The 22,514-nt window shown below is 37.3% G+C and overlaps 1 protein-coding gene across 14 annotated transcripts in view; it reads right to left on the reverse strand.

The window, feature by feature from the left end:
* The window catches only part of BPTF (bromodomain PHD finger transcription factor), a 131,930-nt gene that overhangs the window by 50,629 nt on the left and 58,787 nt on the right, over positions 1 to 22,514 (reverse strand). For 10 of the 14 annotated variants that reach the window (XM_033090805.1, XM_033090813.1, XM_033090809.1 and 7 more), the window contains 7 exons: positions 21,241 to 21,429; positions 16,552 to 16,739; positions 14,937 to 15,292; positions 14,326 to 14,457; positions 4,748 to 4,877; positions 4,193 to 4,331; positions 200 to 376 (listed from right to left, as the gene is read on the reverse strand). In XM_033090805.1, the coding sequence (XP_032946696.1) occupies positions 200 to 376; positions 4,193 to 4,331; positions 4,748 to 4,877; positions 14,326 to 14,457; positions 14,937 to 15,292; positions 16,552 to 16,739; positions 21,241 to 21,429 (1,311 nt within the window). The remainder of the gene's footprint in view (positions 1 to 199; positions 377 to 4,192; positions 4,332 to 4,747; positions 4,878 to 14,325; positions 14,458 to 14,936; positions 15,293 to 16,551; positions 16,740 to 21,240; positions 21,430 to 22,514) is intronic. The other 4 variants (XM_033090812.1, XM_033090808.1, XM_033090807.1 and 1 more) reach the window with 2 other exon arrangements.

Genomic DNA, 22,514 nt, shown 5'->3' on the forward strand with positions numbered 1-22,514 from the left:
TGGTGATAGTTGAACAACTCTGTGAAATACTAAGAGCGACTGACCTGTACATTTTAAATGGGCGAATTACGTGGTGTAAGGATTACATTTCAATAAAGCTGTTATCAAATAGACAATGCAGTACCTTTCCTGCTGTGCGAACTAGATCCAGTGCATTCTTATCCCTCTCAGGCTGCCCTTCACACTTGACCCTCCTTACCTTGGTCCTTCTCAGTAATCTTTGAAATGTCCATTTCACTTTTGTCTGCTCCTTTTGCAGAATCTGAATCTTTTACCTCGCCTTTCTCAGAATCAGGCTCTGTTTTTATTTTTTTTGGACTTCGTGGACTTCTTCTTCTATCTGATTCATCCATGTTTTCATCCATATTAGTTTTGGCTAAAAAGAACCAAGTATATAGTTAAGTACAGGTGTTTTGAATATTAGCAACTTACTTTCATATATCTAGATTAGTGGACATTATTAAGTGTTTTCAAGCAATGTATATACTTCATTAGTTTTTATTAAAAAAAAAAAAGTTGAAGATCCTATATACTTTCTTATATGCTCGGGTGACCTAAGCATAAAAGGAATGACTGCATTTTAGATGTGCTTTAGAAGCCTTCACATCTGAGACTATTTCAACCTGTTCGCGACTCCAGAAAGTCTGCACCTGTGGTTTCTAACATACATTGTACTACAGAACCATATTATACAATCAGATAAATGTTATGATGCCCTATCCGAAAAAAAAGCACATACACAAACTTTTGTTAATCAATTGCACTGGATTCCCAGATAGCCTTGAAGTTTATCCATGGACTCCAGGTGAAGAATACTTAAGTCTGTATCACAGAATAAAAGACTTAAGGAAATAACTGAATGCAGTGTGTGGCCTAGTTTGGATCTGGTTTACTACTAACAGCAAAAAGACATCTCTGAGACAATTGCAGCAATTGGAATATGAACTGAGAATCAGATGGTTAATATAATAACTATTGTTAATTTGCTGAATGTGATAATGGCATGATGACTAGGAAAATATGTTCATCTCGATTAGAGATATATATACCGAACTAGTTTTGGTTAAGGGACATGACTTTGGGTATTTGGTTGAAAAACCCCCAGGAAAAGAAAGTGGGCAGTGACAAATGAAAGAAGAGTGATAGAATTTGATAACTATTGAAGTTGAATGATGGTTACATAGGAGTTCATTATTATATTCTCTTTTATTTTTGTGTAGTTTCAAATTTTCCATGAAAGAAAGCAAAAAAAATAATCAAACCCACAAAACAGACCTATTGTCTGAATGCATATTCTTGGGCCTTAGAGGCATTTTCTACCTTTTATTTTCTTCTTCACTTGAACTCAAATATCTCAAGGCCTTAGCAGGATGTACATATTTTTTATTTAAATAAATAAATATCTCTTCCCAGAAAGGTTTGGATGAGAGAAAGGAAAAGAATGCAAAAAATGCACCCAGTACCTGTCATGACAGCAGGATACTGGTGAGAGAAGAAAAGCATCATACAGAAGGGTGACGGGATATGTCTGGACCTTACAGGTAACATAAGGATAAAAAAAAACTAAACTGATGTTTTCTTTACTCAATGCTTCTTTAATTACTGCAGAACAACTAGTGGATATATTTTCAATAGTTTCCAGTTGCTCAAAAAGAGCTTTATATGACAGTGGAAGTCCCATCTATAAACTGTAACATTCCTGATATTTAAAATAGACAACTATAAAATGTTTGGGGCTACCCCGCCTTTAAAAGTCTTCTTGACAAAAAGACTATTAATATAGGGCAGCCGGCCCAGGTGGTTGGAGCGCCATGCTCCTAATACCCGGGTTGCCAGTTCGATTCCCACATGGGCCAGTGAGCTGCGCCCTCTACAGCTAAGGTTGTGAACAACAGCTCTCCCTGGCGCTGGGCTGTCGTGAGCTGCTGTGTGGTGCCGTGAGAGGCCAGCAGCCAGCCGGTGAGAGCTGCTGTGAGTGGCCAACTGATGACTGGTGACTGACTGACTCAGCTGGGGGACAGGGCGGGAGGGGGGCGGATGGGGGGGACTCAAGGCTCAAAAAATACCAGCCTGGGCTAGGGAGCTGTGTCCTACACAACTAGACTGAGAAACAATGACTTGAACCGGATTTGGTGGGGGGCGGAAAAAAGGGGGGAAAAAAGACTGTGAATATAGATCCATTATTGAAGCTTATAAATTAATGTGCCAAACAAATGCATCCAGTCTGAGTTAGAACAGAGTAACATTACAGATAAGGGATGTGGGGCGGCCGGTTAGCTCAGCTGGTTAGAGCGCGATGCTCATAACACCAGGGTCACCGGTTCGACCCCTGCATGGGCCCACATGAGCTGCGCCCTCCACAGCTAGACTGAAACAACTACTTGACTTGGAGCTGATGGGTCCTGGAAAAGCACTCTTAATATAAATAAAAGTTAAAAAAAAAAAAAATACAGTCAGCAGTCAAACAAGTCGAATACTCTGATCTCTGGTGTGAAGTCCAGTGTTCCCTGAACTGCATTCCTCTCTGTTTTACAGCACATCTGTGCCTCTACCACATGATCAGATCAGATGAGCCATTATTATAGGGGCCAAGAGTTCTGAAATGATACACAGTATAATTTATACTGATTTACATAAACAGTATAAAACTATATTGTTGCCTTCACTGGAATTTCTACTCTGTAGTTAAGCTAAGCTAACAACATGCACTGCTGCTTTTTTTCCCTGCTACCATCTGGGTGGAAAGGCTCAAAAGATGCTAGGAGACCAACTTAGTACCTGACTGTTAAGGCCCAGCATTTGGACAATGGAAAGTCCTATGCTAAGCAAAGTGTATATAAAGTAAATTTGCAAAAGCCTGAATAGTTTTCATATTGATAACCTGTATTTTATTACACAGGTCAGACACAATGAAACAAAAGCTCTCTATAATTCCAAGGGCTACATGGGTAACTGGAGTAACAAAATGGTGATAAAAAATTGTAACAATCTTTTGGAATTTATTATAATGGTCATTTAGTTTGAATAGAATAATAGAATAATAGAATTGAGTATCTGGTAAATAGATACATTTAGTGAGCATCTGCTATATACAAGACACTTCTAGTCTCTATACAATAAATTCAAGTGAGCCTTATAAAATACATTTTTTCTGATAAAATGTAATTCAATGATAACTTTCCCAAATTAACAGTTCCAAGAATCTACCAGTCCAGGCTTCACTAGCATCATTCACAAGGAAACCAAATCCGGGGGCTGGGAGATGAGGGTAAGAGGGATCAAACATATGGTGATGGAAGGAGAACTGACTCTGGGTGGTGAACACACAATGGGATTTATAGATGATGTAATACAGAATTGTACACCTGAAATCCATGTAATTTTACTAACAATTGTCACCCCAATAAATTAAAAAAAGAAAAAAAAAGGAAGCCAAATCCGTTAGCTAGATGTGTACATAGTACCTATTTGGCACTTACAGCATAGGCTTTATAGGAAAAAAGACATCACACCATATATTAGCAAACTATATTGCACAGTGAACAGAAATGCCTTTGAAAATCACTTAGCTAACAAGGGAGAGAATGCATGGCAGAGTGCAAAAAGGGCGATGGAAGTCAGGAGGGATGGATTCCAGCCATATCACTCTCTATCTGCATGAACTTCAGTATATCACTTAACATCTTCATGAAATAATCTGCTCATGTAACATGAGTTTCAAAATACAAGGTCTCTTAAAAGAGCAGTTCACCTCTCAAATCCTGTGATTCTAAATACGAAAGTCATCAGCCAGTAGCGTAAATCAAGTTAATACCTCATTTATGGAAGCCCATCACTTCCTTTCTGGTTGTGTCATGTGCTACAATACTGGTTACCAGACATATGGTTCCTCAAGTAGTACTGAATTTGAGATTTCAGAAAAATAATTAGGTGGCTGACGACTTCATTTTCTGTTTTTTTTTAAGTTCTATCTTATCATCTTTCTTTAACTGAAATCCTAGATGTCAAAATCCACTGATAAAGGTAATTTTAAAAATTACAGTTTATAATTAATAAATAACATTAGTAATTTTACACATTCTAATAAAAATTTCAGAAAAAGTTCTATCCAAAATATGGTCAGTATACTATAAATCTGTAAGAAATACAAATCAGAAACAATTATGCAGGAAAAATAACTTTAATTACTTACTTCCTTCTAAAGAGTTTCTGTAATTCACGTTAGTATTGCCTGGCAATTTAGGAACAAACCTATAAACATGAGTTTTACTAATCCAGCTCCAACCACCATATCCTGTTACTCTGTATTCCTCTCCTTTTTGTTTCCAAACCTGTAATAAATGTAAATAAAAAAGATGTAAATAAAAACATTCTGGTTAAACAAGAATGAGAATGCTTATAAAGCACATGTGGTTTTGTATATTTTAACTAAATGAAATCAACAGGCAAGCAAATTAATTAAATTTACCAATTTTATTTTCACCAGGATCAAAGATTTATGAAAAAACTTATTATTCCTTTGATATTAAAAGTATAACACAATTTTATAGTTTTATAACAATTTTAACTGGTCTAATAATACACCTATATTCTCCAAACATAAAACATGCTTATAAAATTGCCAAAAAAATTACTGCACTCCAACTATTAAAAGATTGAGTCAAAAGTAAAATAAATTATTAAGTGGCAGAATAAAAGTCTCAAAAATGGCTAACACACCATTTTAAAAGATTATAATAAAAATTACCTGATGTTTAACTGGAAATGTATATTTTACCCATGTAGCTTGTTGCATCGTTTCTTCCTCTTCTTGTTTCTTCTCTTTTTTTTTGACTTTCTCTTTTTCTTCTCTTTCAATTGATGTCATCCTGTGTAACCTAAGAATAAAAGGATAGAATTACATTTAACTTTGAAAAATAAACACTGTAAAAATAAACTACTGAAAATTATGAAGACAAAAACAAAGAATGTTTAGCTATAATCCCCAACCCAGACAATCCCAACTCAGAAAAATAAGTAGATGTACCATTCCATAATAAGAAAAATCGCACAGTACAAGGCAAAAAACATGCTATCCTTCCCATATGCCTCCCCATAAGAAATATATTCACTTATGACTTATTCCTGAAATATTTCATGCATACATCAACACTGTACTTACACAAAAGGGGTTATATTGTATTATGTTGTTATATTACATCGTATCACAAACACAACTACCCAGTTTTTAATCAATGAATAATTGCACTAGAAGATCTCGCCATACCAGACGATAAATAGAGCTTTCAAAGAATTATATACCACTGAATGGACACACTATATAGTTTATTAAACCAGTTCCTTATTACAGGGAATACTTTATTTCCTTTCCCCCAAATAAGACCAACACATTCAAAAGCTCTTATTTTATTGACTAATATTTCTGATTCTTTCTACGTAGCATTGGGATTTTAAAACCTTCACAGAATCCACTAACATAGAATTCAGGTTTCCTACATCCACAGAGTAAGGGACCCACATGTCTCCTGTTTTTGGGTGAGGGGCAGGACTACGAAGCAAGGACCACACTGATTAGGCACCAATTATTAGTCACAGGAAGCAGGCCACACTCTTTTTTCAGGCAGGAAACCAGGTATCACTGTACCCAGCAGTAAGGAGAAGGGCAGGCCTATGGTTAGGCTCTACATTAAGGTGTAGATGGTTGTGAATGGGACCATTTTCCATAAACATGGACATTCACCAAAACCTAGAGAGAGAGGAGCTCCTGGTTCTAAGAGCTCTAAAGGTAGGATTGCTTTTTATCACACTCTACCTAGTTGTAGCCAATTTTGCATGCACAGCTATGTGGAAAGAATAGAGACCATTTGTCAACTTGGGGAGAGAGAGTAGATGCTAGTAAGCTATGGGAGGAGATTTAATTCTTTTTACCTCCATCCCTCCACCAAAACTCCCTATCTATCTATCTCCACTTTCAAGAAAGCTTTGTGTCTCTGGGACTATAGGACCCTAGAATCTAGCCTCCCCCAGGCTGACAGAACTCATCCTTATTAACTGCACACAACGAGTATAGCAAACATTCTTCTTTCTCTCACAATTGATGGAAGGAGAGGAAACGGAGTGGATTCTCAGTGGAAACTAAGTCACTGATTCAAATACCACTGATTGCCACCATTCTTGGAACAAGGGAGTGGGGCAAGCTCTGCAGGCACAGCATGGCGATCACATGACAGCCTCAGCCCAGCAGAGTAAGCAACGATTGAGCCAGCATCAGGTAGCATCTCAGCAGAGTTTTTGTGGGCTCAGCATTAAAACACCTCGGAAAGGTCAGGTCCAGCACAGCAGCTGATTCCCAGGAATGGAGCACGGTGTGGGGAGGACACCAGTGCTGTGACCCTCTGGGAGCTCCCGGATGGGCTGGGCTGGACACTCAGCTTGTGCTACGGGTGTTAACATGGGCAACAGGTCCATTTTCATTACCAAAGACTTCACTTTGATGGGGATACCAGGCCAGTGAGGTGATATTAGCTAACTCAGAGTACATTCTAGTCTCACTGCCACCAAAACAATCCTTATGGGAAAAGGCAGCAACAGAGGAGCTTTGAGAAAGTTCACGTCCACCTGGCTGGGTGGAAAGCCTGGCCCCTGCTGCCAGCCTGGAGGCCCCGACGAGGAAGGCAGCCCCATCAGGCTGGACTGCGCAGCCTCCAGGTGCTGCTCCATACTCGTGGGCGCGCTGGGTGGCAGGTGTCCTTCCACATCTGCAGGTTCCATTGTGAGCCGGACTGGCATTGTGGATGGAACTTCAGCTCCACTCCTGATCTCCATGTGTGCCCAGAGTTTTGTTGTGTTTGTTTGCTATTACAAACAAAGGTACAATAAGCAATGTTTTCTGCCTTTCTTGGTCAGCTTGGCAGTGTCCTCAGTGCTGGGATGGCTAAGTCCAAAGGTTCTTACACTTACAATGCTGACAGTGGCAAATTGTATACTTTACACTGCCATCAATTACAAAGCCACCCTGCTTTCTCACACGTTCACTCAAGTTAGTACCAAACTTCTAAATTATTAGCCCAACTGAGAGATAAGACATACTATCCCATTGTTTTGATTTACATTTCTTTAATTATGATATAAACATTTTTTTTAATGTCTACTAGCCTTTTGTATTTATTTTTCTGCAAAATGCCTGTTCAAATCCTTTGTCTTGTCTGTACTGGACTATTAGTCCTTTTCATTTATTAAAGGTCTTTGTCAATTAAGGAAATTTTCCATTTATGGTGCAAATATTTTTCCTGTTTGTCATCTGTCTTTTGAGTTTGATTATATTATTATTTTTCCACTCAGAATTTTAAATACATATATCCACTTTTTCCTCTCTGGCATCTGGGTTTTACATCTGTTTAAAAAGAAAGTATTACAACAAAAACATAAATTAATCCACGCTTTCTTACTAAAGTTTTCATATTAATTCTTGGTTTAAAAAAACTTAGTAAATAGGAAATAGATGAATAGTTTTTTTTTTTTTTTTGTAATGATGTGTTTCAAATAAAACCATCATGCTTTTTGGTAAAACTCTTGAAGCACTCCCACTAACACATAGGTGATACACAACAAAGATGTTAACTATCACCGCTAAATTATTAATGTTTCTTAAAAGTATTAGCCAATTCAATTTGTCAAGAGAAATAAAACATATACTGTATACTGGCAGATATATGCACAGTTATTATGCAGTTATTATACACTTAGAAAACTCAAGGAAATTGAAAAACTATCAGAAACCACACGAAAATTAAATACGGTGGATGCCATACTGACCAATAGGATTTATGTATACAAACAGTAACCATGAGACAATACAATGGGAGTTCTGAGTTAAAATAATAAATCAAATAAACACAGTTAACCTTGTTCCCTGCTGAACTCCACCAAAACTGTGGCAAAGGGAGTTTTTTAAAACATAAACCCGCAGCGACCAGGGGAGCAACAGAGAATTTGGCAACAGTAAAACTGTGAAAGCGATGCTGCATGTGGACAGCTGGTAGGGAACCCCCCCAAGACGGCCGGTTCCCAAATCAGTGGGGAGAGCTGAGACTTTCCACAGGTTACACCACAGAACCCCCCAAAGGTGCGGAAGCAGGAATTACAGAACAGCCCTTTTCAGGTCTGTCTCTGCAGTGTGCCAGGTTACACCGTCCTGCCAGGTCCTGTTAGTGGTGAGCCCTCATCTTCCAGGCCTCGCTCGTCACCTCACCCTTCAATTTCACCTGAAGAGGTTCTTGTAAACTTGTAAACTGTGACCCAGAGACACGTTTATCTTTTCCTGGGAACCTTGCTCTTTTGCTCATGCGGTTAGTTTTATTCTTGCTACTGAGTTTCCAAAAGCCACACTTTACACTGTTTGAGGTATATACACATAAAGAAAAGCAAAAGAATTGTTAACACAGAAGTCAGCATAATGACTACCTGGGGGTGGGACACACTAGCTTACAATGTATTGGCTATTGGTAAAGTTTCATTTCCTAACCTAGTTACATTCTATATATTCTTAAAAATCATGATAGAAAAGATTCCCAAAACAACAAAAAAACTTCAAACAACCAGGAATAAGTTTAACAGGAAATAGTCAGAATCATAAAGGAATCATTAAATTTTTACTGAAGATAAAAAAGGATACTTTGAGTAAATGAAAAGATATGGTTAGCTATGTATAATCTATTAAAATTAATATTTATTGGCATTGTGAATAGGATTTTTCCTCCTTGGCGACAGGGAGGCTTGACAGACATGATACTAATATTTCATTTAGAAAAATTAATGTGCAAGAAAGGGAAGTCGGTATTACAAAAAGGGGAATCGATATTAGAAAACATTTTAAAGCTACAATAATCAAAATAATTTGTACAGGGGCAGACTCGGTGGCTCAGGTGGTTAGAGCTCCATGCTCCTAACTCCGAAGGCTGCCGGTTCGATTCCCACATGGGCCAGTGGGCTCTCAACCACAAGGTTGCCAGTTCAACACCTCGAGTCTCGCAAGGGATGGTGGGCTCCGCCCCCTGCAACTAAAGATTGAACACGGCATTGAGCTGAGCTGCCACTGAGCTCCCGGATGGCTCAGTTGGTTGGAGCGTGGCCTCTCAACCACAAGGTTGCCAGTTCAATTCCTCGTATCCTGCAAGGGATGGTGGGCTGCACCCCCTGCAACTAGCAACAGCAACTGGGGCTGAGCTGTGCCCTCCACAACTAAGACTGAAAGGACAACAAGTTGACTTGGAAAAAAGTCCTGGAAGTACAGACTGTTCCCTAATAAAGTCCTGTTCCCCTTCCAATAAAAATCTTAAATAAATAAATAAATAAATAATTTGTACAGCAGAAGAAGTAGAGCAGTGGATTCTAACAGATAATCCAGAAATAGACCCAAACATATGTGGGAATGTAGCTATGACAGCATCGCATATCGAAGAAGAAGAGGGCATGTCTGGGGAAAATATCACCTAGATCCCTGCCCCAGCAAAAATCAGATTAATGAAGATTAAAAAAATAGTCTTAAAAACAGTAACAAAACTCCAATAAGAAAACATGGATTAATTTATGTTTTTGCTGTAACACTTTCTTTTTAAACAGATATAAAACCCAGATGCCAGAGAGGAAAAAGTATATCTATGTATTTACAATTCTGAGTGGAAAAATAATAATATAATCAAACTCAAAAGACAGATGACAAACAGGAAAAATATTTGCACCACAAATGGAAAATTTCTTTAATTGACAAAGACCTTTAAGAAATGAAAAGGACTAATAGTCCAGTACAGACACGACAAAGGATTTGAACAGGCATTTTTGCAGAAAAATAAATACAAAAGGCCCGTAGACATTAAAAAAAAAAAAAGTTTACAATTCTTATAATTAAAGAAATGTAAATCAAAACAATGGGATTGTATTTCTTACATGAACTTAATGAACTTATATCGTGTTAATAAATAACTTCTTGGCATCTGATGATCCAAGTTTTCTTTCTTTGATGTCTTAAATAGCATAGCATGAATCATCCCCTAATAATGGACACGTCTTCACACCTAGGAGAAGCCCATTTAGCTGTGGTTTATTATTCTTTTCATTTACTCCTGAATATATCTGCTAATGTTTTGCTTGAAATTTCTTGAATGTACATCTATTTGCCATTAATTATTAGTGGTAAATACTAATGAAAGAGACTGGGTCATAATTTTCTATTTATCTATTTCTACTTATCAAGTTTCATAAGTTTTATACTAACATAAATAATGATACGCAAGATTTCTTTCTTTTTCTGTTTTGTGTAAGAGTTCTAATAGAATGATATGCTTCTTGAAATTTGCAGAACATCCTTATGAAGCCACCTAGTCCTGCCCATCTCCAGTGATAGCCTTTAAACTGAACTAGAAATCATTTTCCTGCCTGAGAAAACAGTGTGGCCTATGACCTACTCAGTTCAATGACTGAGATCAGGGGGCTCCTCCTGCCCCAACTAGTCTCCTACCCAAAAGTAGGAGCCCCGTAGGCCCCTTTCCCTGCGGAGGTAGGAAACCTGAATACTGTATTACTGGACCCTGTGAAGGTTTAAAATACCTGGCACCAGCGGGAGAGAATCAGAAATATTGGTTGGTATATCCCCTTTCTTATTCTTGATATTATTTGTGCTTTCTTTTTTTTTCCTTCCCTCATAATCACATCAGAGATTTGTAATTTGCAGTTTTTCTTTTCTAATATATATGCTGAAGGCTACCAATTTCCCCTAGGTACTCTTTATTTGCATCCCACAAATGTCAATATAGGTAGTGTTCCCATGAACATTCAATTCAAAATGTTTTCCAGTTTCCATTATTTTTCTTAGACCGTTTTTTATTTATTTAGATATGTATTCCTTACATTTCAAGCATACAAGCCCTTAGCCCCTGCATTTCTTTAAAGTTTTACCACAAATGTCTACATCCCTAAACAATACTGTAACATGACATTAGCATACATGCTTGTAAATTTTACATAAATGGAATCATGCTCTATGTATTTTCTAGGAAAAGAATTGTTTTTACTCTGTTGTACTTTTATGAGATTCAAAGTCGTTGACACTTGTTGCTCTATTTTGTTTTTCACTGCTGTGCAGTAGTCCATTACAGAACCCCACCACAATGTAAACATGCCTGATTATGGACATTTAGGGGCCTTTACCAAATTTCACCATTACAAAATATTATTACAAAATATTATATATGTGTCTTCGCATGTACACATGCAAGGTTTCTCTAAGCTATCTAATTAGCAGAATTGCATTTTCAACTTTGTTTTTACCAAACTGTTATCCAAAATGCATGCAGCAACCCTTGTACTAGTTGCTCTTTTATCAGAATGTATCAGAATTCTCTTCCAATTACGTCATAGATTTGCCAATACTCTAATTAAATGTTTTGACCATTAATGGATGTGTAATAAAAGGCCCTAGTTGTAATGTGCATTTTCCCCACCTTTCCACGAAGGTAAAGCATCTTTTCATGTTTTTTGAGTATTTGTGCCTCCTCTTCTGTGAATTATTTTGGTTATCTTTGGCCTTTTTTTCCTACTAAATTGTTTGATTTTTTTTCTTATTGAAATGAAATTCTTGAATACATTGTGGATATTAACCCTTTTTTTATTACAATAAAACAAAAATACTTTCAACCAGTCTATGACTTAAATCTTTTAGAATGATACATTACTATTCTATAAAAGTCAAACAACAGGAAATAATCCACTGTTTACTGGTAAAACTATATAGTAAAAGAAAGGGTATAACAAAACACAAACTTAAAAATTATTATTATTTCTCAGGAGAGGCAAGGTAATGTGAATGGAAAGCAGATGCAATAATGATTATGTTGGGGGCCGGCCCAGTGGCTCAGGCGGTTGGAGCTCCATGCTCTTAACTCCGAAGGCTGCCGGTTCGATTCCCACATGGGCCAGTGGTCTCTCGACACATGGGCCAGTGGGCTCTCGACCACAAGGTTGCCAGTTCAACTACTCGAGTCCCGCAAGGAAAGATGGGCAGCAACCCCTGCAACTAAAGATTGAACACGGCACCTTGAGCTGAACTGCCACTGAGCTCCCGGATGGCTCAGTTGGTTGGAGCGTGGGCTCTCAACCACAAGGTTGCCAGTTCGATTCCTCGAGTCCCGCAAGGGATGGTGGGCAGCGCCCCCTGCAACTAAAGATGGAACAGGGCACCTTGAGCTGAGCTCCCGGATGGCTCAGTTGGTTTGAGCACATCCTCTCAACCACAGGGTTGCCAGTTCGACTCCCTCAAGGGATGGTGGGCTGCGCCCCCCTGCAACTAGTAACGGCAACTGGACCTCCAGCTGAGCTGCACCCTCCACAACTAAGACTTGGAAAAAAGTCCTGGAAGTACACACTGTTCCCCAATAAAGTCCTGTTCCCCTTCCCCAATAAAATAAAATAAAATAAAAAGTAATAATAAAAAATAATAATGATTATGTTCTTGTTTTTAAATTGGTGAATTCAACAGGTGTTCATTTTATTACTACCCATTATAGCTTATATATGACATACAACCTCATGTATGTGTCACCATATTAAACATAAAGAAGGAAAGACACTTGTAGTATGTACAGACGCAGACACATACATGCCCATCACTTTCATCTGACTGATAACATGCTTCTAAATAAAAGAAGTAACAGCAGCCTTAGGTACATTTTGGGAGAGAGTGAATGACGGAAGGAAAGAAGACAAGACAAAGAGAAAAGGAGAAAAGGAAGGAAGTATGGAAGGGAGGGACGGAGTAAGAAAAACAAAAATGAGTACAAGGAAAGAGAGGGAAGGAATAAAAAGAAAAGAGACAAAGGGGGAAGGGAGGAAGAAAGGAGAGAGGGAAGGAGAGAACTTGTCCTTATTCCAGAGTCATAATCTCATTATTTTCTTTTTGAAGTTTTAAAGTCTTGCTTTTCACATTGAGGATTTATTCTACCTGAAACTGACTACACTGTATGATATAGAGAACAGAATCCAATTTTCAACCGAATGGATAACTAATTGCCTCATCACCTTCTGTTGAATAGTTCATCCTTTCTAATGCTATTTCTATCATAAATTATATTTCCATATGTGAGCTGGTTTCTTTCTGTACTGTTTATTCTATACCACTGGTCTATTTGTTTATCTTTGCATCTATATGACAGTATAAGTTTTGTTACCTGGTAGGTCAAGTTTTTCCACCTTGTCCTTCAAATTTACCTTTTCTTTTTCTTTTTGTTTTTTTCCCAAATTTACTTTTTCTATTATTGCCCCTTTCCATATAAATTTTCTAATCATCTTGCAAATTCTACAAAAAGCCCAACTATAATTATCAATGTTATTGAAATTAATTTGTATATTAACATGAGGAAAACTAACATTGTCAAGACACCGTATCTTTGTATATATGAACATGAGATATATTTCCATTTATTTAGGTATATTTAAATTTTTTTTTAACAAAGACTATGATTTTCTCCTAAAAGATCCTAATTTATTATTTTAAAAACATTATGCAACAGTTAGATATTTAGACTTCTCTTAAAGCTTTATGGGCTGGCCTGGTGGCTCAGGTGGTTGGAGCACTGTGCTCCTAATGCCGAGGTCACCGGTTCGATTCCCACATGGGCCAGTGAGGTGCGACATCTACAGCGAAGATTGTGAACAACAGCTCTCCCTGGAGCTGGGCTGCCATGCGCAGCCGGAGGTTGGCGTGAGCTGCCTTGGATGCTGAGTGATACCCCGGGCTATGCCGTGAGCGGGCCGGTGGCCAGTGTGAGTGGCCAGCTGTGTGCTGCCATGGGCTAAGAGCTGCCGTGAATGACAACTGACCCCCTCAACTGGGGGGAGCACAAAGCTCATAATACCAGCATGGGCCAGGGAGCTGTAGCATGGGCCAGGGAGCTGTATCCTACACGACTAGACTGAAGAACAATGGTGTGAACCGGAGTGGGGTGGGGGAGAGAGGTGAAAAAAGGGAGGAGGAAAAAATACTAAAAAAAAAAACAACCCAAAAAAACTATGAGTGCATTCATTAAAAATGCGTCTTACTTTAGACAATATTTTTAATTTTCATATACTTGATCTCTTTTGATCTTCATATAATCCTATATTGTAAGTAAGAACCAGTGTTCATTCATGTTTCCATCTTACATAGGAGGAAAATGAGGTCAAGAAGTTAAGTCTTTAATATGGCCTTTTAAATGCATTTACTTTCATTCTTAACAGAGTAATCTTCCAAAAAGGAATCTAATACGCCATTTACAAGGCTCAGAATTCACTTACCTGGTATGTCCTAAAGATTCTCGCCATATTGGTAGCATCACAACTGGTTTAACTGCACACTCCAAAATTGCTAAAGCCAATGCAAATTCTCTGGGTTTGCTACACATCTGAACTGCCTTGATCCAATTTGCCCTACATTTCAGAAGGAAAAAAACATTATTTCACTTCATTGACCTTAAAATTATAAGCACAAGAGCTGTAATTTATGATGCCTCTATCTTACAGGGCGTATGCTACTAGGCTAAGCAGGTGTAAATACACCGCTACTGGAAGTTTCTCCCTCCGAGAATCATAAATTTTGAACACTGGGAGGAATCCCAGAGGTTAATTAGTCCTCCAACTTCTTAAATCTTCTCCAGTGTGCTGGAACTTTGTCTGGCCTCCACTTGATTGCAGGGATAAAGACTCTGCTTTCCAGAAATCTCCCAAATGTTAGCACTGCTTCACTAACTTAGACGTACACTCATATCCCTAATGTCCTCAGTGTTTTGCTGACTAAACTGACTACATTCAATTCATTGGTTAATGACTGTTTAAAGTATGCACCTGCAATAATCATTTTGTAAACATTCAGTATATTCACAGTATAAATGAATGTCAGTTTCCTTTACCTGTGTGAAGCCCAGTTGGGATGAAGAAAGGATGAAGGGATATTGTTTTCCAGTTGGGTGATAGTCAGTCTCAGGGTAGATATTGTGAGAACTTTGGAGCCATGGACAGAACCATTCCATTTGAACTCTCCTGCTGGAGTCAGACAGAACTTATGTGCAAGATGCCTTCTCTTGTCATGGTCTTCTCTGTGCTGGTGCTTATTCAGAGCAAATGAATTTGTGGAGTATTGATTGTGGTAGACACGATACTTCCCTTCTTGACCCAACTTAAAATAATTGTTGATATTTCCTTTCATGACCACTTCCTTTTTGGTGCTCAGCCGTGATATTTCTCCTTGAGAGTTAACTACCAGTACCTGACCAAGAAAATAAAAAGACTCCATTATTCGTATCAAATATGCAAATGTGATAGACTGTCTTTACATTCCAAATAAGTTTAGATACATCGTATGACTGAACTTTTGAAGTTTAAAAGCCAAAGCTAATTGATGATAATTAAACAAGCAATATATGACTGCAAAAAGAAAGAAAACTAACTTCTATTAAGTGCCTATCATCTGTCAGACATTATCAAGTACTTTAAGGTATCTCAAATATACACACAAAACTTCTGTGTAAATCATTCACCAATCATTATTTCAGGCCTACAATATATAGGTTAGAGAGAAAAAGAGGGCATTATATGTATTATTCCCCAAAAAATATATTCCTAAAAATACCTTTCTTTCTGCTCCTTTTATCAATTCCAGCTTTAGTACAAGAGTCCGTGGCTACTCTAACATAGTGTTTTCAAGGAGCTGATCGCAATCGTTTAGTGGACTTGAAATCAATAATGGGACTTATTCAGCTCTTTTATAAAAAAAATGAAATGTAATACAATAGACGAGCCTAGAAGAGAAAATACCAGAGTGCGTCCCACATAGTAAGGTAAAATACTCTTTCAGGAAATTTGTGTGTACTGGGCTGCTATGGAAAATGTCTCACTGAGGGTCAGAATGAAAAAGAAGCTAGAAAGCCATTGCTTGAAAACAATTCCTATGATGTTAAGAAAAGGACATCATACGTTCTTGCTTACCTACCCTGCAAATGCCTCTCAGATCTGAGAGACCAAGTCGTGGCCGTTATTCCTTCATTATGGCTAGCTGGGGGGCAAAAGACTGAGCCTAGCCTTAGTATTTTTGTTCATAATCAGAGCTGAGATGCTGTGCTGTTCTATGCATTTCACTGTGCTATCAAGGGCTAAGTCCTATTCTTTAGCTTCAGGTTCACATGACATGATTATAGCTAGATCTGAGCATTAAATCATCTACAGCTTAATAAAGCCTGCGAATAGCCTATTCATTACCATATGTGGGGGGGAAAACCCTCTATCTCTTTAGAATTATATACAATTAACTAACCATATAGTCAAAAAGTATACCACCCATTTACGGCATTTCTACGCATGGACTGAAATTTGGTGCATAACTATATTTCTCATAGTATAAAACTAACACTTTAATTCCAGTTAGCCACTACAGTCTTAGAAGTAGAGAACATACAATTCCAAAGCAGGTCTACAAATGAAAATTATTTTACATTCCAGAGATTTTTGTTTTAAACAGAAAGAACATACCTCTTTGCCCTCCTTAAATAATTTATTTGCTTCATGTGCTGCAGCTGCCACCTGTTGGTTCTTCAACTGACTAAGTTTGCTGTCCGGGTTCCGTAACCTGGTGATGATTCGAGTTGAGCCAGAGGTTCCTCTTCCACCTCCAGGAGACTCACTTATGTCCCCATTAGACTTCTCTGATTTGAAATCACCTGTTGTCAAATGAGAAGCCAAAAGTAATTGTTAACAGTGAGTAAATTATATATAATAATAACACCCTATTTATCCAAAACTCATAACCAGTGCATATCTAAGATCCAGAAAGTAAACAGAAAAAAGTCCTTGAAGAGCCAAAGCAAATACATTAATTTTTACAGGTTTTACTTAAAAAGTATGTCAGAATTTTACTGTGAGTCATTTATTATTTTACAGAATATTCAAAACGGCAGGTTATCTGTTTCAAAGCTCATCTAGAAAACAGGAAGGGCTGCTACAAACATAGTAACTCAAAATGCTGTAACAAAATGTTGCTGTATGTATTAAATGCAGATTTCTATACAAAAAGTAAAGGATATAATTAATTTTAGAAATTAATTGAATTTATTGAAATTGTTTAAATACCTAATAGTTGAAACCTAAATATAAATACCAAGTGAATTTTCTCCTAAAGAATGTGGGTAATTACCTGTATACGCAGATAATCATACATGTGAAAATCAACTAAATCAGTTGTTTCTAATATAATAAAGGCCTCTCACATTTTCATAGTAACTTAATTTTAAAAAGTGACAGATTTAACTACCAAGGAACAATTCTACTTTCCCACGAATCCCACTTTGGCTGAAAATTTCTATACATTCTGAAACTACTGCATCACGATCAAATTTCCACTGGCTAGATAGTTGAACAAGACCTCATCTTTCTTTTTTAACTTAAAGCTTTTTAAGGTTAAAACAGTGTGGCACTGGCAAATGAAAAATAAAACAGAAAATTTACTATATATTATCTAGATGGCAACTGGGGGGTTGGTAAGAGGGTAAGGGGGGGTCAAACATGGTGATAGAAGGAGAACTGACTCTGGGTGGTGAATACAATGCAATATATAGATAATGTGTTATAGAAATGTACACTTGAAATTAAATAAAAGAGCAATAATTTTTTTTTTTAAATATGGCATTTTAAGTAGGGAAAACAATTGGATTGGGAAAACGGGCTATTCATTCCGAAAAATATAAAAGTTAAAACAATTCAGTACACACATTTGTTAACTTTGTGTGTTCACACTCCTCCTTTCCTTTGGGGAGATGCTTTCCCCCACTTCAGTCATATGACTGTGCCAGGGCTGCAAACAGCCCTTGCCCTACGGGGTGAGCAATGTCACCCAGCTTAGCCGACAGCACATCACTGACTGGCCACAGTGACTGTCTCAGAACTGCTTATGTGGCCCAAGCCATTCAGCATCCTACTCCAGTTTTAAAAATCTGGAGATGGGGAAAGGGTCTTTTGCTTTTTGTATTAGTGAGCAGAAAGGGTATAAATTAAACGTCGGCTACTTTTACCCCACAACATGGAGAAAACTTCCAATAATAAGAGACAATAAGCCTACCATGGGGAGTGGGGAGTTTGAATAAGAGAGGAAGACCAGGGATAACCTCATTTGGCTCCCTGGGTCCAATAATGCACCTGACACTATCATCACCACTGGACTTCTCAACTGTATAAGCCAATAAAATTCCCTTTCGGTTTTAAGCCAAGTGTAGTGGATCTGTCACTTATAATCAATAAATTCTGAATAATACAAGAGTATTTTAAGATTCTGAGCCCCAAATATGACACTGATTAAGTCAAGGTGTGGTAGGGGTACTGGGTATCTTGCCATCCCAGGCTGGAAAACTAGTAAATCTATGATGTGTAGGAACAAAGCAGTTAGTTAGACCCTAAGCAATTTTCCCTTGGGTCCCAGGTCATTCGTCTACCCACACTGGAGTTTTTAACGCCAAGTGCTGAACTATGATGGCTACTTCTTGGGACCATTTATAAAATCCTACAATAAAGACTTTTTAGGCATTGTTTGGTCTAGGTAGGCTAGACTTCCTGAAAAAGCACAAAGGGAATGGCATAGTGTTTTTAAAAAGAAGCCCTTCATCTTACAGCCCATAACACAATATTGCTGAGAGTCAATCCTTTGCTAAGTTAAGTGCAAATAAGGGAAAGGAGGCAGAAGATTCATCCCTAGGGGTAAGACTTGAAAGGAAACCAGGCTGAGAGTGGACGTTCTTATCTAATGCCCCTGCCCAAAGGCCTTATTATAAAGGAGTGAAGCACTTCGATGCAGCCTGGATGCAGATTTACCCCAGCCTCTGGAGCTCCTAGACAGACTTTATTCACCTGAGGACTAGGGCTACTGGTCTGCTAAGCAGACAAAGTAGGCAAGTAGAGGGGTTTACCTTTAGGAACCCTGAACCAAGTTGCTGGGCATTTGGCACTCGCTGGGTGCCCAGGTAATCTATATGGGAATGCTACTGCTAGAAAAAACTCCAAACGTGCCAAACTAGGAGTTATGATTATTCAAACCTACAGCAATCCCCAGCAATCCATCCCTGACAACTGCCAGCCAGAATTAGGCTGCTGAAGCAGAACAGCCACCAAAAGGGAGATCTTCCCATATGCTTCTCACTTCTCAGCCACAGCCATCCTCCTAGAAAACTAACAGTAGACAGACTTATCAAAGAATGCTCTCCACAATCAGGGTAACGAGTGTTACAGGTAGTAACACTCAGAGACTGTGAGATCAAGATAAGCCACATCCAGACCTAATCAAATATAATACACAATACACAAAATTCCTAGATACAATTACAATTACTAGATGTACTGTTGGGAAAGAAGTTTTTGAAAATTTCAGTGGTCGGTTGAGATCTTTGCATTACATTAGGCAGAAGCATTTTTTAATTTGAATATACAACTTTGTGCTGAGTTACCAAAGAGTGGTTATTTACTGTTTTTTAATTTTGTAGCATCCATCTTTCTTTGGAAAATCATTCCTACACACTCCAATCATATCTTTTTGCTGGAGCCTTCAATCATAATACCTTGCCTGCCCTGGCCACAGGGGTGAACAATATGTCCAAGATTAGCCACTCAAATTCCTTCCTCAAGGGCTTTTGATTTGGAGCAGGAGTAGGGGCTTTATCTTTGACCTTGGAAAAATATGACTATTAACCGCTGATGCCATCTTCCCTGCCACTTGGAAAAAGCCTGTCTGTGTTAGGAGAGAATGAAGTTAACAAACAAACACATGCAGATCCAAAAGGTGAGAGACAAAGAGGAGAAGGCAGAAAGAGTTTGGATATCTGGGGTCCTATTATGCCTGATGATGGCTTGGACTTCCCAATTACATGAGTAATTAAATTTTCTTTCTACTTAAGCTACTTTAAGCTGGTTCAGTCACTTGCAACTGAAACAGTCCTAATTAAAACAGATCTCTATCCCATACACAAAATTACACTCCAGAGGGATTAGAAACAAAGCCATAGAAGTATTATGCAAAATTACTGTGAAATACATATATATAGTCTCGGGATAGGGATGGTCTTCCTTAGTAAGACACAAAATCCAGAGAAACCCTAAAGAAAAAGATAAGTTTAACTACATGAAGTGTAAAAATTTCTGTCCAAGATAACAGAGTTAAAAACAAGCTATATACGTACATATATATGTGTACATATATATATATGTACACATATATATGACACATATATATGTAAAATCAAAGATTAATAGCCATAATACATAAAGCATTCCTAAAACTTATTAAGAAAAAGCATCAAAACTCAATAGGAAAAAATGAGCAAATGATATGAAGAAGCAACTCACAGAAAGTTGAACAAACATATGAAAAGAAACTCAACCACATTTAGTAAGCAGGAATATACAAATTTTTAAATAAAATACTTTCAGCATTGGCAAAAACATAAATTGATGATGCTGAATTTAGGTGAGAGTATGAAGAAATACATATGTATATAAATTATTGGCATAAATTCCTTTTAACATACAATGAAGCAGTAGCCATCACTATTTTTAAAATATGCCTATCATTCAACCCCACAATTCTACTTACTGTTTCTATGTTGCTAGAAATACTTGCATAAGTACACAAAAATACACGTTGAGAATGTGAAAAAGCAACACTATTTGTAATAATGAAAAAACTGTTAACAGCCTAAAAGTCCATTCATAAAGAAATAGTAAATGAATTATGGTTCATCCATACTGTGGAATACCATGCAGCAGTTAAGAAGAATGAATTCAATTTATAACATGAAAAGATTCGCTACATGTATTACTGAGTGAATAAAAGCAAGATGCAGAACACTACACGCAAAATGATCCTGTTTAAATTAAAAAAACAAAAACAAAACTTTTTGTACACATACATACATTAATGTAACTGCATGGAGAAAGATATAAAATGTTACACACCAAACTGTTGATGGTGGTTACCTTCGGGGAGCGCATGTGAAAAAGATCTATTTTTCCTGTGTGCTTTTGTATTTTTTTGAACAAAAACAATGAGTGTGTTTAAAAAAAAAAAAAAGGAAAAAAGGAAAAGGAAATCCAAATCTTCCCACCCCCATCAAACTTGAATTTAAAAAATTAAAAATTAAAAAAAGTAAAAAGCTCGTTTTAATGTATGAAGTGTAATCTTACCTATCTCTTCTTGAATAGAGACAGGTGTATGAGACTCTCTTTCTCCATTTTCAGGATCATCAGCTGCCTTAGCAGATTCACTCTGGGAAGAATTTAGTTCACTGCTGCTGTTACTGTTTTCCAGATTAGGCTGCATGGAGGTAGTGGTAGCACTAGTGTTACTGCTGTCACATGTCTTGTTAGGTTCTTCTAGAAAAATAGAATACCTGATTTTTAAATTGGAAATCACATCAAAAATAAATAATTGTCAGAAGAGACATTTTATTGTTTTAGAATTGCATTACAAAGCTAGATTTTAAAAAGAAAAGTTGCTCATGTATGAATAATGCAATGTATGAAAAAAAATTGTAATCAACATCCTGTGAGTTATTTTTTAAGTCTCCCTGTCTATTAACTCAAACTCTTATCATCTCAGTCTATAGTAAAAAGCAGACAATTTTTCGGATACCCCAGAGTTGAAGAATAATAAAATGATGTAACTATCTCAGAAAACTTACAGTGTACCAGATACTGCAGAAGTAATGTTGAGACAATACCTCAAAATCTGAAATTTAAATTCTTACTTTTGTAAAAGTATTCAAGCAGCATTAGAAATAGAATTAAATAGGATTCTTTATCTATAAAGTTTTCTGCCTGAATTCTATGCCTCCAAATTAACTAGAAGGTAATGCCTGATTATTAATATTAAGGACAATTTAATAGTATCTCTAAGAGTATAGTTCCTAAAAGAATATCAAAATGAACACTACCATAAACTGAAAGCCTAGGTCTTCCCATGGTAGTTCAGAAATTGAGAGCCTCCCTCTGCATTTTACTGTCACTAATAAGATACTCTTTAAAAATCAATCACCTAAATTAAGAAGTGGGTGACAGTATATCACAAAGGCTATCTCTAATGTATAATGAGCTCCTAAATTTCTTTTGAGGAAAAAAAACAAACAACCTGACAGAAAAATGGGAAACTATATGAATTGTCACAAAAGAAATGGAAATGGCCTTAAAACATATGGAAATATGCTCACTTAATTCAAACTCAGAGACATGCAAAGTCAAACTACCATATTTTACAGTGTATAATGCACTCCCGTGTATAATGAGCACCCATGTTTTTGGCCCAAATTTGGGAAACGGAGTTAGTACTACCCATGTATAATGTACTTCCTTATTTTCCCTCACAAATTTGGGCAAAAAAGTGTGCAATATACACGGCAAAATACGGTATACAGAGAAACTACTTCCCAGCTATCAGATTGGCAAAAGTTCAAGTCTCACAA

Source organism: Rhinolophus ferrumequinum, chromosome 21 (assembly GCF_004115265.2).
Source record: "Rhinolophus ferrumequinum isolate MPI-CBG mRhiFer1 chromosome 21, mRhiFer1_v1.p, whole genome shotgun sequence".
NCBI lineage: Eukaryota > Metazoa > Chordata > Mammalia > Chiroptera > Rhinolophidae > Rhinolophus > Rhinolophus ferrumequinum.